This window comes from Leptodactylus fuscus, unplaced genomic scaffold (assembly GCF_031893055.1).
Source record: "Leptodactylus fuscus isolate aLepFus1 unplaced genomic scaffold, aLepFus1.hap2 HAP2_SCAFFOLD_102, whole genome shotgun sequence".
NCBI classification, from domain to species: Eukaryota; Metazoa; Chordata; class Amphibia; order Anura; family Leptodactylidae; genus Leptodactylus; species Leptodactylus fuscus.
In genome coordinates this window covers 136,051-157,361 of record NW_027439836.1, presented here as the reverse complement: position 1 = coordinate 157,361, position 21,311 = coordinate 136,051, and the positions used below count along the sequence as shown (strand labels likewise).

Here is a 21,311-nt window from a genome sequence, read left to right as displayed (position 1 = left end):
ACTGGCCAATAATATCACTATAGATAGTAGAAATAATACTGCCATACACTGGCCAATAATATCACTATAGATAGTAGAAATAATACTGCCATACACTGGCCAATAATATCACTATAAATAGTAGAAATAATACTGCCATACACTGGCCAATAATATCATTAAAGATAGTAGACATAATACTGCCATACACTGCACAATAATATCACTATAGATAGTAGAAATAATACTGCCATACACTGCACAATAATATCACTATAGATAGTAGAAATAATACTGCCATACACTGGCCAATAATATCACTATAGATAGTAGAAATAATACTGCCATACACTGCACAATAATATCAATATAAATAGGGACTAGAGATGGAGGAGGAGACGGTCAGTGACTAGAGATGAGGCAGGAGACAGTCAGTGACTAGAGATGGGGCAGGAGACAGTCAGTGACTAGAGATGAGGCAGGAGACAGTCAGTGACTAGAGATGGAGCAGGAGACAGTCAGTGACTAGAGATGGGGCAGGAGACAGTCAGTGACTAGAGATGGGGCAGGAGACAGTCAGTGACTAGAGATGGAGCAGGAGACAGTGACTAGAGATGGGGCAGGAGACGGTCAGGGACTAGAGATGGGGCAGGAGACAGTCAGTGAGTAGAGATGGGGCAGGAGACAGTCAGTGACTAGAGATGGGGCAGGAGACAGTCAGTGACTAGAGATGAGGCAGGAGACAGTCAGTGACTAGAGATGGGGCAGGAGACAGTCAGTGACTAGAGATGAGGCAGGAGACAGTCAGTGACTAGAGATGGGGCAGGAGACAGTCAGTGACTAGAGATGGGGCAGGAGACAGTCAGTGACTAGAGATGGAGCAGGAGACGGTCAGTGACTAGAGATGGGGCAGGAGACGGTCAGTGACTAGAGATGGAGCAGGAGACGGTCAGTGACTAGAGATGAGGCAGGAGACGGTCAGTGACTAGAGATGAGGCAGGAGACAGTCAGTGACTAGAGATGAGGCAGGAGACGGTCAGTGACTAGAGATGAGGCAGGAGACAGTCAGTGACTAGAGATGAGGCAGGAGACAGTCAGTGACCAGAGATGAGGCAGGAGACGGTCAGTGACTAGAGATGGGGCAGGAGACAGTCAGTGACTAGAGATGAGGCAGGAGACAGTCAGTGACTAGAGATGGAGCAGGAGACAGTCAGTGACTAGAGATGAGGCAGGAGACAGTCAGTGACTAGAGATGGAGACAGTCAGGGACTAGAGATGGGGCAGGAGACAGTCAGTGACTAGAGATGAGGCAGGAGACAGTCAGTGACTAGAGATGGAGCAGGAGACAGTCAGTGACTAGAGATGAGGCAGGAGACAGTCAGTGACTAGAGATGAGGCAGGAGACGGTCAGTGACTAGAGATGGAGACAGTCAGGGACTAGAGATGGGGCAGGCGACAGTCAGTGACTAGAGATGGAGCAGGAGACGGTCAGTGACTAGAGATGGAGACAGTCAGGGACTAGAGATGGGGCAGGCGACAGTCAGTGACTAGAGATGAGGCAGGAGACGGTCAGTGACTAGAGATGGAGCAGGAGACGGTCAGTGACTAGAGATGAGGCAGGAGACGGTCAGTGACTAGAGATGAGGCAGGAGACGGTCAGTGACTAGAGATGAGGCAGGAGACGGTCAGTGACTAGAGATGGAGACAGTCAGGGACTAGAGATGGGGCAGGAGACAGTCAGTGACTAGAGATGAGGCAGGAGACAGTCAGTGACTAGAGATGGAGCAGGAGACGGTCAGTGACTAGAGATGGAGCAGGAGACAGTCAGTGACTAGAGATGAGGCAGGAGACAGTCAGTGACTAGAGATGAGGCAGGAGACAGTCAGTGACTAGAGATGGAGCAGGAGACGGTCAGTGACTAGAGATGGAGACAGTCAGGGACTAGAGATGGGGCAGGAGACAGTCAGTGACTAGAGATGAGGCAGGAGACAGTCAGTGACTAGAGATGGAGCAGGAGACGGTCAGTGACTAGAGATGGAGCAGGAGACGGTCAGTGACTAGAGATGGGGCAGGAGACGGTCAGTGACTAGAGATGAGGCAGGAGACAGTCAGTGACTAGAGATGAGGCAGGAGACAGTCAGGGACTAGAGATGGGGCAGGCGACAGTCAGTGACTAGAGATGGAGCAGGAGACGGTCAGTGACTAGAGATGGAGACAGTCAGGGACTAGAGATGGGGCAGGCGACAGTCAGTGACTAGAGATGAGGCAGGAGACGGTCAGTGACTAGAGATGGAGCAGGAGACGGTCAGTGACTAGAGATGAGGCAGGAGACGGTCAGTGACTAGAGATGAGGCAGGAGACGGTCAGTGACTAGAGATGGAGACAGTCAGGGACTAGAGATGGGGCAGGAGACAGTCAGTGACTAGAGATGAGGCAGGAGACAGTCAGTGACTAGAGATGGAGCAGGAGACGGTCAGTGACTAGAGATGGAGACAGTCAGGGACTAGAGATGGGGCAGGAGACAGTCAGTGACTAGAGATGGAGCAGGAGACAGTCAGTGACTAGAGATGGGGCAGGAGACAGTCAGTGACTAGAGATGGAGCAGGAGACAGTCAGTGACTAGAGATGGAGCAGGAGACAGTCAGGGACTAGAGATGGAGCAGGAGACAGTCAGTGACTAGAGATGGAGCAGGAGACAGTCAGTGACTAGAGATGGAGCAGGAGACAGTCAGTGACTAGAGATGGGGCAGGAGACAGTCAGTGAGGAGGTCCCGGGCACCTTGAGCAGGGAGCAGAGTTGAGTAAGTTTTGGAGGCGGGCCGGGTAAGAGGAGGAGGGCCGGGGTGAGGAGGGGGAGGGGAGGGGAGAGGCATTGTCTGCAGACTTTGTAGAGGAAGGAGTCTCACAGTCACCCCGACCTGATGACATGAGCGCCCTGAACCTGGACACCTACAGCCTGTCCCTCATCACTGCCAAGGAGGACATCCTGAGTGATAGGACCTCCACTGACTGGTGAGCTGCTGGAGGAGAGAGCGCCTATACTGTACTCCATATCTATAGAGGAGAGTGCGCCTATAGCTGTCTGTACTGTACTCAGTATCTATAGAGGAGAGTGCGCCTATAGCTGTCTGTACTGTACTCAGTATCTATAGAGGAGAGTGCGCCTATAGCTGTCTGTACTGTACTCAGTATCTATAGAGGAGAGTGCGCCTATAGCTGTCTGTACTGTACTCCATATCTATAGAGGAGAGTGCGCCTATAGCTGTCTGTACTGTACTCAGTATCTATAGAGGAGAGTGCACCTATAGCTGTCTGTACTGTACTCCATATCTATAGAGGAGAGTGCACCTATAGCTGTCTGTACTGTACTCAGTATCTATAGAGGAGAGTGCGCCTATAGCTGTCTGTACTGTACTCCGTATCTATAGAGGAGAGTGCACCTATAGCTGTCTGTACTGTACTCAGTATCTATAGATCAGAGGGCACCTATAGCTGTCTGTACTGTACTCAGTATCTATAGAGGAGAGTGCACCTATAGCTGTCTGTACTGTACTCAGTATCTATAGAGGAGAGTGCGCCTATAGCTGTCTGTACTGTACTCCGTATCTATAGAGGAGAGTGCGCCTATAGCTGTCTGTACTGTACTCAGTATCTATAGAGGAGAGTGCACCTATAGCTGTCTGTACTGTACTCCGTATCTATAGAGGAGAGGGCGCCTATAGCTGTCTGTACTGTACTCAGTATCTATAGAGGAGAGTGCGCCTATAGCTGTCTGTACTGTACTCAGTATCTATAGAGGAGAGTGCGCCTATAGCTGTCTGTACTGTACTCAGTATCTATAGAGGAGAGTGCGCCTATAGCTGTCTGTACTGTACTCAGTATCTATAGAGGAGAGTGCACCTATAGCTGTCTGTACTGTACTCAGTATCTATAGAGGAGAGTGTGCCTATAGCTGCCTGTACTGTACTCAGTATCTATAGAGGAGAGGGCACCTATAGCTCTGTACTGTACTCAGTATCTATAGAGGAGAGTGCGCCTATAGCTGTCTGTACTGTACTCAGTATCTATAGAGGAGAGGGCACCTATAGCTGTCTGTACTGTACTCCGTATCTATAGAGGAGAGTGCGCCTATAGCTGTCTGTACTGTACTCCGTATCTATAGAGGAGAGTGCACCTATAGCTGTCTGTACTGTACTCCGTATCTATAGAGGAGAGTGCGCCTATAGCTGTCTGTACTGTACTCAGTATCTATAGATCAGAGTGCGCCTATAGCTGTCTGTACTGTACTCCGTATCTATAGAGGAGAGGGCGCCTATAGCTGTCTGTACTGTACTATCTATAGAGGAGAGTGCACCTATAGCTGTCTGTACTGTACTCAGTATCTATAGAGGAGAGGGCGCCTATAGCTGTCTGTACTGTACTCAGTATCTATAGAGGAGAGGGCGCCTATAGCTGTCTGTACTGTACTCAGTATCTATAGAGGAGAGTGCACCTATAGCTGTCTGTACTGTACTCAGTATCTATAGAGGAGAGTGCGACAATAGCTGTCTGTACTGTACTCAGTATCTATAGAGGAGAGTGCCCCTATAGCTGTCTGTACTGTACTCCGTATCTATAGAGGAGAGTGCGCCTATAGCTGTCTATACTGTACTCCGTATCTATAGAGGAGAGTGCGCCTATAGCTGTCTGTACTGTACTCAGTATCTATAGAGGAGAGTGCACCTATAGCTGTCTGTACTGTACTCAGTATCTATAGAGGAGAGGGCGCCTATAGCTGTCTGTACTGTACTCAGTATCTATAGAGGAGAGTGCACCTATAGCTGTCTGTACTGTACTCAGTATCTATAGAGGAGAGTGCGACAATAGCTGTCTGTACTGTACTCAGTATCTATAGAGGAGAGTGCCCCTATAGCTGTCTGTACTGTACTCCGTATCTATAGAGGAGAGTGCGCCTATAGCTGTCTATACTGTACTCCGTATCTATAGAGGAGAGTGCGCCTATAGCTGTCTGTACTGTACTCAGTATCTATAGAGGAGAGTGCACCTATAGCTGTCTGTACTGTACTCAGTATCTATAGAGGAGAGTGCGCCTATAGCTGTCTGTACTGTACTCCGTATCTATAGAGGAGAGTGCGCCTATAGCTGCCTATACTGTACTCCGTATCTATAGAGGAGAGTGCGCCTATAGCTGTCTGTACTGTACTCAGTATCTATAGAGGAGAGTGCACCTATAGCTGTCTGTACTGTACTCAGTATCTATAGAGGAGAGTGCGCCTATAGCTGTCTGTACTGTACTCCGTATCTATAGAGGAGAGTGCGCCTATAGCTGTCTGTACTGTACTCAGTATCTATAGAGGAGAGTGCACCTATAGCTGTCTGTACTGTACTCCGTATCTATAGAGGAGAGGGCGCCTATAGCTGTCTGTACTGTACTCAGTATCTATAGAGGAGAGTGCGCCTATAGCTGTCTGTACTGTACTCAGTATCTATAGAGGAGAGTGCGCCTATAGCTGTCTGTACTGTACTCAGTATCTATAGAGGAGAGTGCGCCTATACTGTACTCCGTATCTATAGAGGAGAGTGCGCCTATACTGTACTCCGTATCTATAGAGGAGAGTGCGCCTATAGCTGTCTGTACTGTACTCAGTATCTATAGAGGAGAGTGCACCTATAGCTGTCTGTACTGTACTCAGTATCTATAGAGGAGAGTGCGCCTATAGCTGTCTGTACTGTACTCCGTATCTATAGAGGAGAGTGCGCCTATAGCTGTCTGTACTGTACTCAGTATCTATAGAGGAGAGTGCACCTATAGCTGTCTGTACTGTACTCCGTATCTATAGAGGAGAGGGCGCCTATAGCTGTCTGTACTGTACTCAGTATCTATAGAGGAGAGTGCGCCTATAGCTGTCTGTACTGTACTCAGTATCTATAGAGGAGAGTGCGCCTATAGCTGTCTGTACTGTACTCAGTATCTATAGAGGAGAGTGCGCCTATAGCTGTCTGTACTGTACTCAGTATCTATAGAGGAGAGTGCACCTATAGCTGTCTGTACTGTACTCAGTATCTATAGAGGAGAGTGTGCCTATAGCTGCCTGTACTGTACTCAGTATCTATAGAGGAGAGGGCACCTATAGCTGTCTGTTCTGTACTCAGTATCTATAGAGGAGAGTGCACCTATAGCTGTCTGTACTGTACTCAGTATCTATAGAGGAGAGTGCGCCTATAGCTGTCTGTACTGTACTCAGTATCTATAGAGGAGAGTGCACCTATAGCTGTCTGTACTGTACTCAGTATCTATAGAGGAGAGTGCGCCTATAGCTGTCTGTACTGTACTCCGTATCTATAGAGGAGAGTGCGCCTATAGCTGTCTGTACTGTACTCATTATCTATAGAGGAGAGTGCGCCTATAGCTGTCTGTACTGTACTCAGTATCTATAGAGGAGAGTGCGCCTATAGCTGTCTGTACTGTACTCAGTATCTATAGAGGAGAGTGCGCCTATAGCTGTCTGTACTGTACTCAGTATCTATAGAGGAGAGTGCGCCTATAGCTGTCTGTACTGTACTCAGTATCTATAGAGGAGAGGGCACCTATAGCTGTCTGTACTGTACTCAGTATCTATAGAGGAGAGTGCACCTATAGCTGTCTGTACTGTACTCAGTATCTATAGAGGAGAGTGCACCTATAGCTGTCTGTACTGTACTCAGTATCTATAGAGGAGAGTGCACCTATAGCTGTCTGTACTGTACTCAGTATCTATAGATCAGAGTGCACCTATAGCTGTCTGTACTGTACTCAGTATCTATAGAGGAGAGTGCACCTATAGCTGTCTGTACTGTACTCAGTATCTATAGAGGAGAGTGCACCTATAGCTGTCTGTACTGTACTCAGTATCTATAGATCAGAGTGCACCTATAGCTGTCTGTACTGTACTCAGTATCTATAGAGGAGAGTGCACCTATAGCTGTCTGTACTGTACTCAGTATCTATAGAGGAGAGTGCACCTATAGCTGTCTGTACTGTACTCAGTATCTATAGAGGAGAGTGCACCTATAGCTGTCTGTACTGTACTCAGTATCTATAGAGGAGAGTGCACCTATAGCTGTCTGTACTGTACTCAGTATCTATAGATCAGAGTGCGCCTATAGCTGTCTGTACTGTACTCAGTATCTATAGAGGAGAGTGCGCCTATAGCTGTCTGTACTGTACTCAGTATCTATAGAGGAGAGTGCGCCTATAGCTGCCTATTCTGTACTCCGTATCTATAGAGGAGAGTGCGCCTATAGCTGTCTATATTTTGGCTCCACTACCCATATAGGTGTACACTATACACGGCTGCCTGTTTTCTTTCTCAGTATATAGTCCCCTCTGCAAGCCTGCCATCTTTACAGTATAATACTCTCTTTACTGGTCCACATACAGTATAATGCTCTCTTTACTGGTCCACATACAGTATAATGCTCTCTTTACTGGTCCACACACAGTATTATTCTCTACTAGGCCTCATACAGTATAATGCTCTCTCTATTAGGCCACATACACTACAATGCTCTCTTTACTAGGCCACATACAGTATAATGCTCTCTTTAGTAGGCCACATACAGTATAATGCTCTCTCTACTAGGCCACATACAGTATAATGTTCTCTCTACTAGGCCACATACAGTATAATGCTCTCTCTACTAGGCCACATACAGTATAATGCTCTCTCTACTAGGCCACATACAGTATAATGCTCTCTCTACTAGGCCTCATACAGTATAATGCTCTCCCTACAAGGCCACAAACAGTATAATTCTCTCTCTACTAGGCCACATACAGTATAATTCTCTTTTTACTAGACCACATACAGTATAATGCTCTCTCTACTAGGCCACATACAGTATAATGCTCTCTCTACTAGGCCACATACAGTATAATGCTCTCTCTACTAGGCCACATACAGTATAATGCTCTTTTTACTAGGCCACATACAGTATAATGCTCTCTCTACTAGGCCACACACAGTATAATGCTCTCTCTACTAGGCCACATACAGTATAATGCTCTCTTTACTGGTCCACACACAGTATAATTCTCTACTAGGCCTCATACAGTATAATGCTCTCTCTACTAGGCCACATACAGTATAATGCTCTCTCTATTAGGCCACATACACTACAATGCTCTCTTTACTAGGCCACATACAGTATAATGCTCTCTTTAGTAGGCCACATACAGTATAATGCTCTCTCTACTAGGCCACATACAGTATAATGCTCTCTCTACTAGGCCACATACAGTATAATGCTCTCTCTACTAGGCCACATACAGTATAATGCTCTCTCTATTAGGCCACATACACTACAATGCTCTCTTTACTAGGCCACATACAGTATAATGCTCTCTTTAGTAGGCCACATACAGTATAATGCTCTCTCTACTAGGCCACATACAGTATAATGCTCTCTCTACTAGGCCACATACAGTATAATGCTCTCTCTACTAGGCCACATACAGTATAATGCTCTCTCTACTAGGCCACATACAGTATAATGCTCTCTCTACTAGGCCTCATACAGTATAATGCTCTCCCTACAAGGCCACAAACAGTATAATTCTCTCTCTACTAGGCCACATACAGTATAATTCTCTTTTTACTAGACCACATACAGTATAATGCTCTTTTTACTAGGCCACATACAGTATAATGCTCTCTCTACTAGGCCACATACAGTATAATGCTCTCTCTACTAGGCCACATACAGTATAATGCTCTTTTTACTAGGCCACATACAGTATAATGCTCTCTCTACTAGGCCACACACAGTATAATGCTCTCTCTACTAGGCCACATACAGTATAATGCTCTTTTTACTAGGCCACATACAGTATAATGCTCTCTCTACTAGGCCACACACAGTATAATGCTCTCTCTACTAGGCCACATACAGTATAATGCTCTCTCTACTAGGCCACATACAGTATAATGCTCTCTCTACTAGGCCACATACAGTATAATGCTCTCCCTACAAGTCCACATACAGTATAATTCTCTCTATACTAGGCCACATGCAGTATAATGCTCTCTCTACTAGACCACATACAGTATAATGCTCTCTTTACTAGGCCACATACAGTATAATGCTCTCTCTACTAGGCCACATACAGTATAATGCTCTCTCTACTAGGCCACATACAGTATAATGCTCTCTCTACTAGGCCACATACAGTATAATGCTCTCTCTACTAGGCCACATACAGTATAATGCTCTACTAGGCCACATACAGTATAATGCGCTCTCTACTAGGCCACACACAGTATAATGCTCTCTCTACTAGGCCACATACAGTATAATGCTCTTTTTACTAGGCCACATACAGTATAATGCTCTCTCTACTAGGCCACATACAGTAAAATGCTCTCTCTACTAGGCCACATACAGTATAATGTTCTCTCCACTACGCCACATACAGTATAATGTTCTTTTTACTAGGCCACATGCAGTATAATGCTCTCTCTACTAGGCCACATACAGTATAATGCTCTCTCTACTAGGCCACATACAGTATAATGCTCTTTTTACTAGGCCACATACAGTATAATGCTCTCTCTACTAGGCCACATACAGTATAATGCTCTCTCTACTAGGCCACATACAGTATAATGCTCTCTCTACTAGGCCACATACAGTATAATTCTCTCTCTACTAGGCCACATGCAGTATAATGCTCTCTACAAGGCCACATACAGTATAATTCTCTCTCTACTAGGCCACATGCAGTATAATGCTCTCTCTACTAGGCCACATACAGTATAATACTCTCTCTACTAGGCCACATACAGTATAATGCTCTTTTTACTAGGCCACATACAGTATAATGCTCTCTCTACTAGGCCACACACAGTATAATGCTCTCTCTACTAGGCCACATACAGTATAATGCTCTTTTTACTAGGCCACATACAGTATAATGCTCTCTCTACTAGGCCACATACAGTATAATGCTCTCTCTACTAGGCCACATACAGTATAATGCTCTACTAGGCCACATACAGTATAATGCTCTCTCTACTTGGCCACATACAGTATAATGCTCTTTTTACTAGGCCACATACAGTATAATGCTCTCTCTACTAGGCCACATACAGTATAATGCTCTCTCTACTAAGCCACATACAGTATAATGCTCTCTCTACTAGGCCACATACAGTATAATGCTCTTTTTACTAGGCCACATACAGTATAATGCTCTCTCTACTAGGCCACACACAGTATAATGCTGTCTCTACTAGGCCACATACAGTATAATGCTCTCTCTACTAGGCCACACACAGTATAATGCTCTCTCTACTAGGCCACACACAGTATAATGCTCTCTCTACTAGGCCACATACAGTATAATGCTCTTTTTACTAGGCCACATACAGTATAATGCTGTCTCTACTAGACCACATACAGTATAATGCTCTCTCTACTAGGCCACACACAGTATAATGCTCTCTCTACTAGGCCACATACAGTATAATGCTCTCTCTACTAGGCCACATACAGTATAATGCTCTTTTTACTAGGCCACATACAGTATAATGCTCTCTCTACTAGGCCACATACAGTATAATGCTCTCTCTACTAGGCCACATACAGTATAATGCTCTCTCTACTTGGCCACATACAGTATAATGCTCTCTCTACTAGGCCACATACAGTATAATGCTCTCTCTACTAGGCCACATACAGTATAATGCTCTCTCTACTTGGCCACATACAGTATAATGCTCTCTCTACTAGGCCACACACAGTATAATGCTCTCTCTACTAGGCCACATACAGTATAATGCTCTCTCTACTAGGCCACATACAGTATAATGCTCTTTTTACTAGGCCACATACAGTATAATGCTCTCTCTACTAGGCCACATACAGTATAATGCTCTCTCTACTAGGCCACATAGAGTATAATGTTCTTTTTACTAGGCCACATACAGTATAATGCTCTCTCTACTAGGCCACATACAGTATAATGCTCTCTCTACTAGGCCACATACAGTATAATGCTCTCTCTACTAGGCCACATACAGTATAATGCTCTCTCTACTAGGCCACATACAGTATAATGCTCTCTCTACTAGGCCACATACAGTATAATGCTCTCTGTACTAGGCAACTTACAGTATAATGCTCTCTCTACTAGGCCACATGCAGTATAATGCTCTCTCTACTAGGCCACATACAGTATAATGCTCTCTCTACTAGGCCACATACAGTATAATGCTCTCTCTACTAGGCCACATACAGTATAATGCTCTCTTTACTAGGCCACATACAGTATAATGCTCTCTCTACTAGGCCACATACAGTATAATGCTCTCTCTCTACTAGGCCACATACAGTATAATGCTCTCTCTACTAGGCCACATACAGTATAATGCTCTCTCTACTAGGCCACATACAGTATAATGCTCTACTAGGCCACATACAGTATAATGCTCTCTCTACTAGGCCACACACAGTATAATGCTCTTTTTACTAGGCCACATACAGTATAATGCTCTCTACAAGGCCACATACAGTATAATTCTCTCTCTACTAGGCCACATGCAGTATAATGCTCTCTCTACTAGGCCACATACAGTATAATGCTCTCTCTACTAGGCCACATACAGTATAATGCTCTCTCTACTAGGCCACATACAGTATAATGCTCTCTCTACTAGGCCACATACAGTATAATGCTCTCTCTACTAGGCCACATACAGTATAATGCTCTCTCTACTAGGCCACATACAGTATAATGCTCTCTCTACTAGGCCACATACAGTATAATGCTCTCTACTAGGCCACATACAGTATAATGCTCTCTCTACTTGGCCACATACAGTATAATGCTCTACTAGACCACATACAGTATAATGCTCTCTCTACTAGGCCACACACAGTATAATGCTCTCTCTACTAGGCCACATACAGTATAATGCTCTTTTTACTAGGCCACATACAGTATAATGCTGTCTCTACTAGGCCACATACAGTATAATGCTCTCTCTACTAGGCCACATACAGTATAATGCTCTCTCTACTAGGCCACATACAGTATAATGCTCTCTCTACTAGGCCACATACAGTATAATGCTCTCTCTACTAGGCCACATACAGTATAATGCTCTCTCTACTAGGCCACATACAGTATAATGCTCTCTCTACTTGGCCACATACAGTATAATGCTCTTTTTACTAGGCCACATACAGTATAATGCTCTCCCTACTAGGCCACATACAGTATAATGCTCTCTCTACTAAGCCACACACAGTATAATGCTCTCTCTACTAGGCCACATACAGTATAATGCTCTTTTTACTAGGCCACATACAGTATAATGCTCTCTCTACTAGGCCACACACAGTATAATGCTCTCTCTACTAGGCCACATACAGTATAATGCTCTTTTTACTAGGCCACATACAGTATAATGCTGTCTCTACTAAGCCACATACAGTATAATGCTCTCTCTACTAGGCCACACACAGTATAATGCTCTCTCTACTAGGCCACATACAGTATAATGCTCTCTCTACTAGGCCACATACAGTATAATGCTCTTTTTACTAGGCCACATACAGTATAATGCTCTCTCTACTAGGCCACATACAGTATAATGCTCTCTCTACTAGGCCACATACAGTATAATGCTCTCTCTACTTGGCCACATACAGTATAATGCTCTCTCTACTTGGCCACATACAGTATAATGCTCTCTCTACTAGGCCACACACAGTATAATGCTCTCTCTACTAGGCCACATACAGTATAATGCTCTCTCTACTAGGCCACATACAGTATAATGCTCTTTTTACTAGGCCACATACAGTATAATGCTCTCTCTACTAGGCCACATACAGTATAATGCTCTCTCTACTAGGCCACATACAGTATAATGCTCTCTCTACTTGGCCACATACAGTATAATGCTCTCTCTACTAGGCCACACACAGTATAATGCTCTCTCTACTAGGCCACATACAGTATAATGCTCTCTCTACTAGGCCACATACAGTATAATGCTCGTTTTACTAGGCCACATACAGTATAATTCTCTCTCTACTAGGCCACATGCAGTATAATGCTCTCTCTACTAGGCCACATACAGTATAATGCTCTCTCTACTAGGCCACATACAGTATAATGCTCTCTCTACTAGGCCACATACAGTATAATGCTCTCTCTACTAGGCCACATACAGTATAATGCTCTACTAGACCACATACAGTATAATGCTCTCTACTAGGCCACATACAGTATAATGCTCTCTCTACTTGGCCACATACAGTATAATGCTCTACTAGACCACATACAGTATAATGCTCTCTCTACTAGGCCACACACAGTATAATGCTCTCTCTACTAGGCCACATACAGTATAATGCTCTTTTTACTAGGCCACATACAGTATAATGCTGTCTCTACTAGGCCAAATACAGTATAATGCTCTCTCTACTAGGCCACATACAGTATAATGCTCTCTCTACTAGGCCACATACAGTATAATGCTCTCTCTACTAGGCCACATACAGTATAATGCTCTCTCTACTAGGCCACATACAGTATAATGCTCTCTCTACTAGGCCACATACAGTATAATGCTCTCTCTACTTGGCCACATACAGTATAATGCTCTTTTTACTAGGCCACATACAGTATAATGCTCTCTCTACTAGGCCACATACAGTATAATGCTCTCTCTACTAAGCCACACACAGTATAATGCTCTCTCTACTAGGCCACATACAGTATAATGCTCTTTTTACTAGGCCACATACAGTATAATGCTCTCTCTACTAGGCCACACACAGTATAATGCTCTCTCTACTAGGCCACATACAGTATAATGCTCTTTTTACTAGGCCACATACAGTATAATGCTGTCTCTACTAGGCCACATACAGTATAATGCTCTCTCTACTAGGCCACACACAGTATAATGCTCTCTCTACTAGGCCACATACAGTATAATGCTCTCTCTACTAGGCCACATACAGTATAATGCTCTTTTTACTAGGCCACATACAGTATAATGCTCTCTCTACTAGGCCACATACAGTATAATGCTCTCTCTACTAGGCCACATACAGTATAATGCTCTCTCTACTTGGCCACATACAGTATAATGCTCTCTCTACTTGGCCACATACAGTATAATGCTCTCTCTACTAGGCCACACACAGTATAATGCTCTCTCTACTAGGCCACATACAGTATAATGCTCTCTCTACTAGGCCACATACAGTATAATGCTCTTTTTACTAGGCCACATACAGTATAATGCTCTCTCTACTAGGCCACATACAGTATAATGCTCTCTCTACTAGGCCACATACAGTATAATGCTCTCTCTACTTGGCCACATACAGTATAATGCTCTCTCTACTAGGCCACACACAGTATAATGCTCTCTCTACTAGGCCACATACAGTATAATGCTCTCTCTACTAGGCCACATACAGTATAATGCTCTCTCTACTAGGCCACATACAGTATAATGCTCTCTCTACTAGGCCACATACAGTATAATGCTCTCTCTACTAGGCCACATAGAGTATAATGTTCTTTTTACTAGGCCACATACAGTATAATGCTCTCTCTACTAGGCCACATACAGTATAATGCTCTCTCTACTAGGCCACATACAGTATAATGCTCTCTCTACTAAGCCACATACAGTATAATGCTCTCTCTACTAGGCCACATACAGTATAATGCTCTCTCTACTAGGCCACATACAGTATAATGCTCTCTCTACTAGGCCACATACAGTATAATGCTCTCTCTACTAGGCCACATACAGTATAATGCTCTCTGTACTAGGCAACTTACAGTATAATGCTCTCTCTACTAGGCCACATGCAGTATAATGCTCTCTCTACTAGGCCACATACAGTATAATGCTCTCTGTACTAGGCAACTTACAGTATAATGCTCTCTCTACTAGGCCACATGCAGTATAATGCTCTCTCTACTAGGCCACATACAGTATAATGCTCTCTACTAGGCCACATACAGTATAATGCTCTTTTTACTAGGCCACATACAGTATAATGCTCTTTTTACTAGGCCACATACAGTATAATGCTGTCTCTACTAGGCCACATACAGTATAATGCTCTCTCTACTAGGCCACACACAGTATAATGCTCTCTCTACTAGGCCACATACAGTATAATGCTCTCTCTACTAGGCCACATACAGTATAATGCTCTTTTTACTAGGCCACATACAGTATAATGCTCTCTCTACTAGGCCACATACAGTATAATGCTCTCTCTACTAGGCCACATACAGTATAATGCTCTCTCTACTTGGCCACATACAGTATAATGCTCTTTTTACTAGGCCACATACAGTATAATGCTCTCTCTACTAGGCCACATACAGTATAATGCTCTCTCTACTAGGCCACATACAGTATAATGCTCTCTCTACTAAGCCACATACAGTATAATGCTCTCTCTACTAGGCCACATACAGTATAATGCTCTTTTTACTAGGCCACATACAGTATAATGCTCTCTCTACTAGGCCACACACAGTATAATGCTCTCTCTACTAGGCCACATACAGTATAATGCTCTCTCTACTAGGCCACATACAGTATAATGCTCTCTCTACTAGGCCACATACAGTATAATGCTCTCTACTAGGCCACATACAGTATAATGCTCTCTCTACTAGGCCACATACAGTATAATGCTCTTTTTACTAGGCCACATACAGTATAATGCTCTTTTTACTAGGCCACATACAGTATAATGCTGTCTCTACTAGGCCACATACAGTATAATGCTCTCTCTACTAGGCCACACACAGTATAATGCTCTCTCTACTAGGCCACATACAGTATAATGCTCTCTCTACTAGGCCACATACAGTATAATGCTCTTTTTACTAGGCCACATACAGTATAATGCTCTCTCTACTAGGCCACATACAGTATAATGCTCTCTACTAGGCCACACACAGTATAATGCTCTCTCTACTAGGCCACACACAGTATAATGCTCTCTACTAGGCCACATACAGTATAATGCTCTCTCCACTACGCCACATACAGTATAATGCTCTTTTTACTAGGCCACATACAGTATAATGCTCTCCCTACTAGGCCACACACAGTATAATGCTCTCTCTACTAGGCCACACACAGTATAATGCTCTCTTCACTACGCCACATACAGTATAATGCTCTCTACTAGGCCACATACAGTATAATGCTGTCTCTACTAGGCCACATACAGTATAATGCTCTCTCTACTAGGCCACATACAGTATAATGCTCTCTCTACTAGGCCACATACAGTATAATGCTCTCTCTACTAGGCCACATACAGTATAATGCTCTCTCTACTAGGCCACATACAGTATAATGCTCTACTAGGCCACATACAGTATAATGCTCTTTTTACTAGGCCACATACAGTATAATGCTCTCTTTACTAGGCCACATACAGTATAATGCTCTCTCTACTAGGCCACATACAGTATAATGCTCTTTTTACTAGGCCACATACAGTATAATGCTCTCTCTACTAGGCCACACACAGTATAATGCTCTCTCTACTAGGCCACATACAGTATAATGCTCTTTTTACTAGGCCACATACAGTATAATGCTCTCTCTACTAGGCCACATACAGTATAATGCTCTCTCCACTACGCCACATACAGTATAATGTTCTTTTTACTAGGCCACATACAGTATAATGCTGTCTCTACTAGGCCACATACAGTATAATGCTATCTCTACTAGGCCACATACAGTATAATGCTCTCTCTACTAGGCCACATACAGTATAATGCTCTCTCTACTACGCCACATACAGTATAATGCTCTTTTTACTAGGCCACATACAGTATAATGCTCTCTCTACTAGGCCACACACAGTATAATGCTCTCTCTACTAGGCCACACACAGTATAATGCTCTCTCTACTAGGCCACACACAGTATAATGCTCTCTCTACTAGGCCACACACAGTATAATGCTCTCTCTACTACGCCACATACAGTATAATGCTCTTTTTACTAGGCCATATACAGTATAATGCTCTCTTTACTAGGCCACACACAGTATAATGCTCTCTCTACTAGGCCACATACAGTATAATGCTCTCTCTACTAGGCCACATACAGTATAATGCTCTCTTTACTAGGCCACATACAGTATAATGCTCTCTCTACTAGGCCACATACAGTATAATGCTCTCTCTACTACGCCACATACAGTATAATGCTCTTTTTACTAGGCCACATACAGTATAATGCTCTCTCTACTAGACCACATACAGTATAATGCTCTCTCTACTAGGCCACACACAGTATAATGCTCTCTCTACTAGGCCACATACAGTATAATGCTCTTTTTACTAGGCCACATACAGTATAATGCTCTCTCTACTAGGCCACATACAGTATAATGCTCTCTCTACTAGGCCACATACAGTATAATGCTCTCTCTACTAGGCCACATACAGTATAATGCTGTCTCTACTAGGCCACATACAGTATAATGCTCTCTCTACTAGGCCACACACAGTATAATGCTCTCTCTACTAGGCCACACACAGTATAATGCTCTCTCTACTAGGCCACATACAGTATAATGCTCTTTTTACTAGACCACATACAGTATAATGCTCTCTCTACTAGGCCACATACAGTATAATGTTCTCTTTACTAGGCCACATACAGTATAATGTTCTTTTTACTAGGCCACATACAGTATAATGCTCTCTACTAGGCCACATACAGTATAATGCTCTTTTTACTAGGCCACATACAGTATAATGCTCTCTCTACTAGGCCACATACAGTATAATGCTCTCTCTACTAGGCCACATACAGTATAATGCTCTTTTTACTAGACCACATACAGTATAATGCTCTCTCTACTAGGCCACATACAGTATAATGTTCTCTTTACTAGGCCACATACAGTATAATGTTCTTTTTACTAGGCCACATACAGTATAATGCTCTCTACTAGGCCACATACAGTATAATGCTCTTTTTACTAGGCCACATACAGTATAATGCTCTCTCTACTAGGCCACATACAGTATAATGCTCTCTCTACTAGGCCACATACAGTATAATGCTCTTTTTACTAGGCCACATATAGTATAATGCTCTCTCTACTAGGCCACATACAGTATAATGCTCTCTCCACTACGCCACATAGAGTATAATGTTCTTTTTACTAGGCCACATACAGTATAATGCTCTCTCTACTAGGCCACATACAGTATAATGCTCTTTTTACTAGGCCACATATAGTATAATGCTGTCTCTACTAGGCCACATACAGTATAATGCTCTCTCTACTAGGCCACACACAGTATAATGCTCTCTCTACTAGGCCACATAGAGTATAATGTTCTTTTTACTAGGCCACATACAGTATAATGCTCTCTACTAGGCCACATACAGTATAATGCTCTTTTTACTAGGCCACATACAGTATAATGCTCTCTACTAGGCCACACACAGTATAATGCTCTCTCTACTAGGCCACATACAGTATAATGCTCTCTCTACTAGGCCACACACAGTATAATGCTCTCTCTACTAGGCCACATACAGTATAATGCTCTTTTTACTAGGCCACACACAGTATAATGCTCTCTCTACTAGGCCACATACAGTATAATGCTCTTTTTACTAGGCCACATACAGTATAATGCTCTCTACTAGGCCACACACAGTATAATGCTCTCTCTACTAGGCCACATACAGTATAATGCTCTTTTTACTAGGCCACATACAGTATAATGCTCTCTCTACTAGACCACACACAGTATAATGCTCTCTCTACTAGGCCACACACAGTATAATGCTCTTTTTACTAGGCCACATACAGTATAATGCTCTCTCTACTAGGCCACATACAGTATAATGCGCTCTCTACTAGGCCACATACAGTATAATTCTCTCTCTACTAGGCCACACACAGTATAATGCTCTCTCTACTAGGCCACATACAGTATAATTCTCTTTTTACTAGACCACATACAGTATAATGCTCTCTCTACTAGGCCACACACAGTATAATGCTCTTTTTACTAGGCCACATACAGTATAATGCTCTCTCTACTAGGCCACATACAGTATAATGCTCTCTCTACTAGGCCACACACAGTATAATGCTCTCTCTACTAGGCCACATACAGTATAATGCTCTCTCTACTAGGCCTCATACAGTATAATGCTCTTTTTACTAGGCCACATATAGTATAATGCTGTCTCTACTAGGCCACATACAGTATAATGCTCTCTCTACTAGGCCACACACAGTATAATGCTCTCTCTACTAGGCCACATACAGTATAATGCTCTACTAGGCCACATACAGTATAATGCTCTACTAGGCCACATACAGTATAATGCTCTCTCTACTAGGCCACATACAGTATAATGCTCTACTAGGCCACATACAGTATAATGCTCTCTCTACTAGGCCACATACAGTATAATGCTCTCTCTACTAGGCCACATACAGTATAATGCTCTACTAGGCCACATACAGTATAATGCTCTCTCTACTAGGCCACATACAGTATAATGCTCTCTCTACTAGACCACATACAGTATAATGCTCTCTCTACTAGGCCACATACAGTATAATGCTCTCTCTACTAGGCCACACACAGTATAATGCTCTCTCTACTAGGCCACACACAGTATAATGCTCTCTCTACTAGGCCACACACAGTATAATGCTCTCTCTACTAGGCCACATACAGTATAATGCTCTCTCTACTAGGCCACATACAGTATAATGCTCTCTTTACTGGTCCATATATGGTATAGCGTTCCCTTTATTGGTCCCTATGCAGAATAATGTTCCCATTACTGTTTTTTCTGTATTAGGGCAGTAAATGGAACTTTATACTGTGTGAAGGGGCAATGAAGGGAGCATTATTCTGTGTGGCGGTAGTAAATGGAGCATTATACTTTGTGGGGGCAGGGAAGTGAACATTATACACAGCTTTTATCTGCCCTGGACCAGTGAAAACTGCTGTCTAATTTGGTAATCTCTCAACCCCATGTTACCAGGGTGTCTCTAGAGTACTCGGCATCCCCCCCCCCGCCACACACACACACATCAGGAAGACTCTAGAGTACTCGATGGCCTTCTACACGTTACCAGGGTGTCTCTAGAGTACTCAGTACCCCCTTCCCCTCACACTCACTATCAGGGTGTCTCTAGAGTACTCAGTACCCCCTTCCCCTCACACTCACTATCAGGGTGTCTCTAGAGCACTTGGTGCCCCATCAGTCTGCCTCTTATCTGGAGCTGCACCCTGTGCGCTGACACCTGAGGTATGACTGATGTTATGGCGGAACATTCTTGTAGGAAGAGATTTATAGAATCTGCAGATGAGGGCAAAGGTTTCTGTGTCACAATTCATGGACACCAAGGGGAGTGACTGAGCAGAGGCTAAGGAGAAGGAACCTTCACAGGGAACAGAGGAGACTGCAGGATAGTAGGGGTATACAGAGAGGAGACTGCGGGATAGTACGGGTATACAGAGAGGAGACTGCGGGATAATAAGGGGTATACAGAGAGGAGACTGCAGGATAGTACGGGTATACAGAGAGGAGACTGCGGGATAGTACGGGTATACAGAGAGGAGACTGCGGGATAATAAGGGGTATACAGAGAGGAGACTGCAGGATAGTACGGGTATACAGAGAGGAGACTGCGGGATAGTACGGGTATACAGAGAGGAGACTGCGGGATAATAAGGGGTATACAGAGAGGAGACTGCAGGATAGTACGGGTATACAGAGAGGAGACTGCAGGATAGTAGGGGTATACAGAGAGGAGACTGCAGGATAGTAGGGATATACAGAGAGGAGACTGCAGGATAGTAGGGGTATACAGAGAGGAGACTGCAGGATATTAGGGGTATACAGAGAGGAGACTGCGGGATAGTACGGGTATACAGAGAGGAGACTGCGGGATAATAAGGGGTATACAGAGAGGAGACTGCAGGATAGTACGGGTATACAGAGAGGAGACTGCGGGATAGTACGGGTATACAGAGAGGAGACTGCGGGATAATAAGGGGTATACAGAGAGGAGACTGCAGGATAGTACGGGTATACAGAGAGGAGACTGCAGGATAGTAGGGGTATACAGAGAGGAGACTGCAGGATAGTAGGGATATACAGAGAGGAGACTGCAGGATAGTAGGGGTATACAGAGAGGAGACTGCAGGATATTAGGGGTATACAGAGAGGAGACTGCAGGATAGTAGGGGTATACAGAGAGGAGACTGCAGGATAGTAGGGGTAT

The 21,311-nt window shown here is 43.9% G+C and overlaps 1 protein-coding gene across 1 annotated transcript in view; it reads left to right on the top strand.

Moving 5' to 3' along the window:
* The first annotated feature begins 2,868 nt into the window (after window positions 1-2,868).
* Window positions 2,869-21,311, top strand: part of LOC142186433 (uncharacterized) — a 40,239-nt gene continuing 21,796 nt past the window's right edge. The window contains exon 1 of the mRNA XM_075261269.1: window positions 2,869-2,991. Within this exon, the coding sequence (XP_075117370.1) occupies window positions 2,906-2,991 (86 nt within the window). The 5' untranslated portion in view covers window positions 2,869-2,905. The remainder of the gene's footprint in view (window positions 2,992-21,311) is intronic.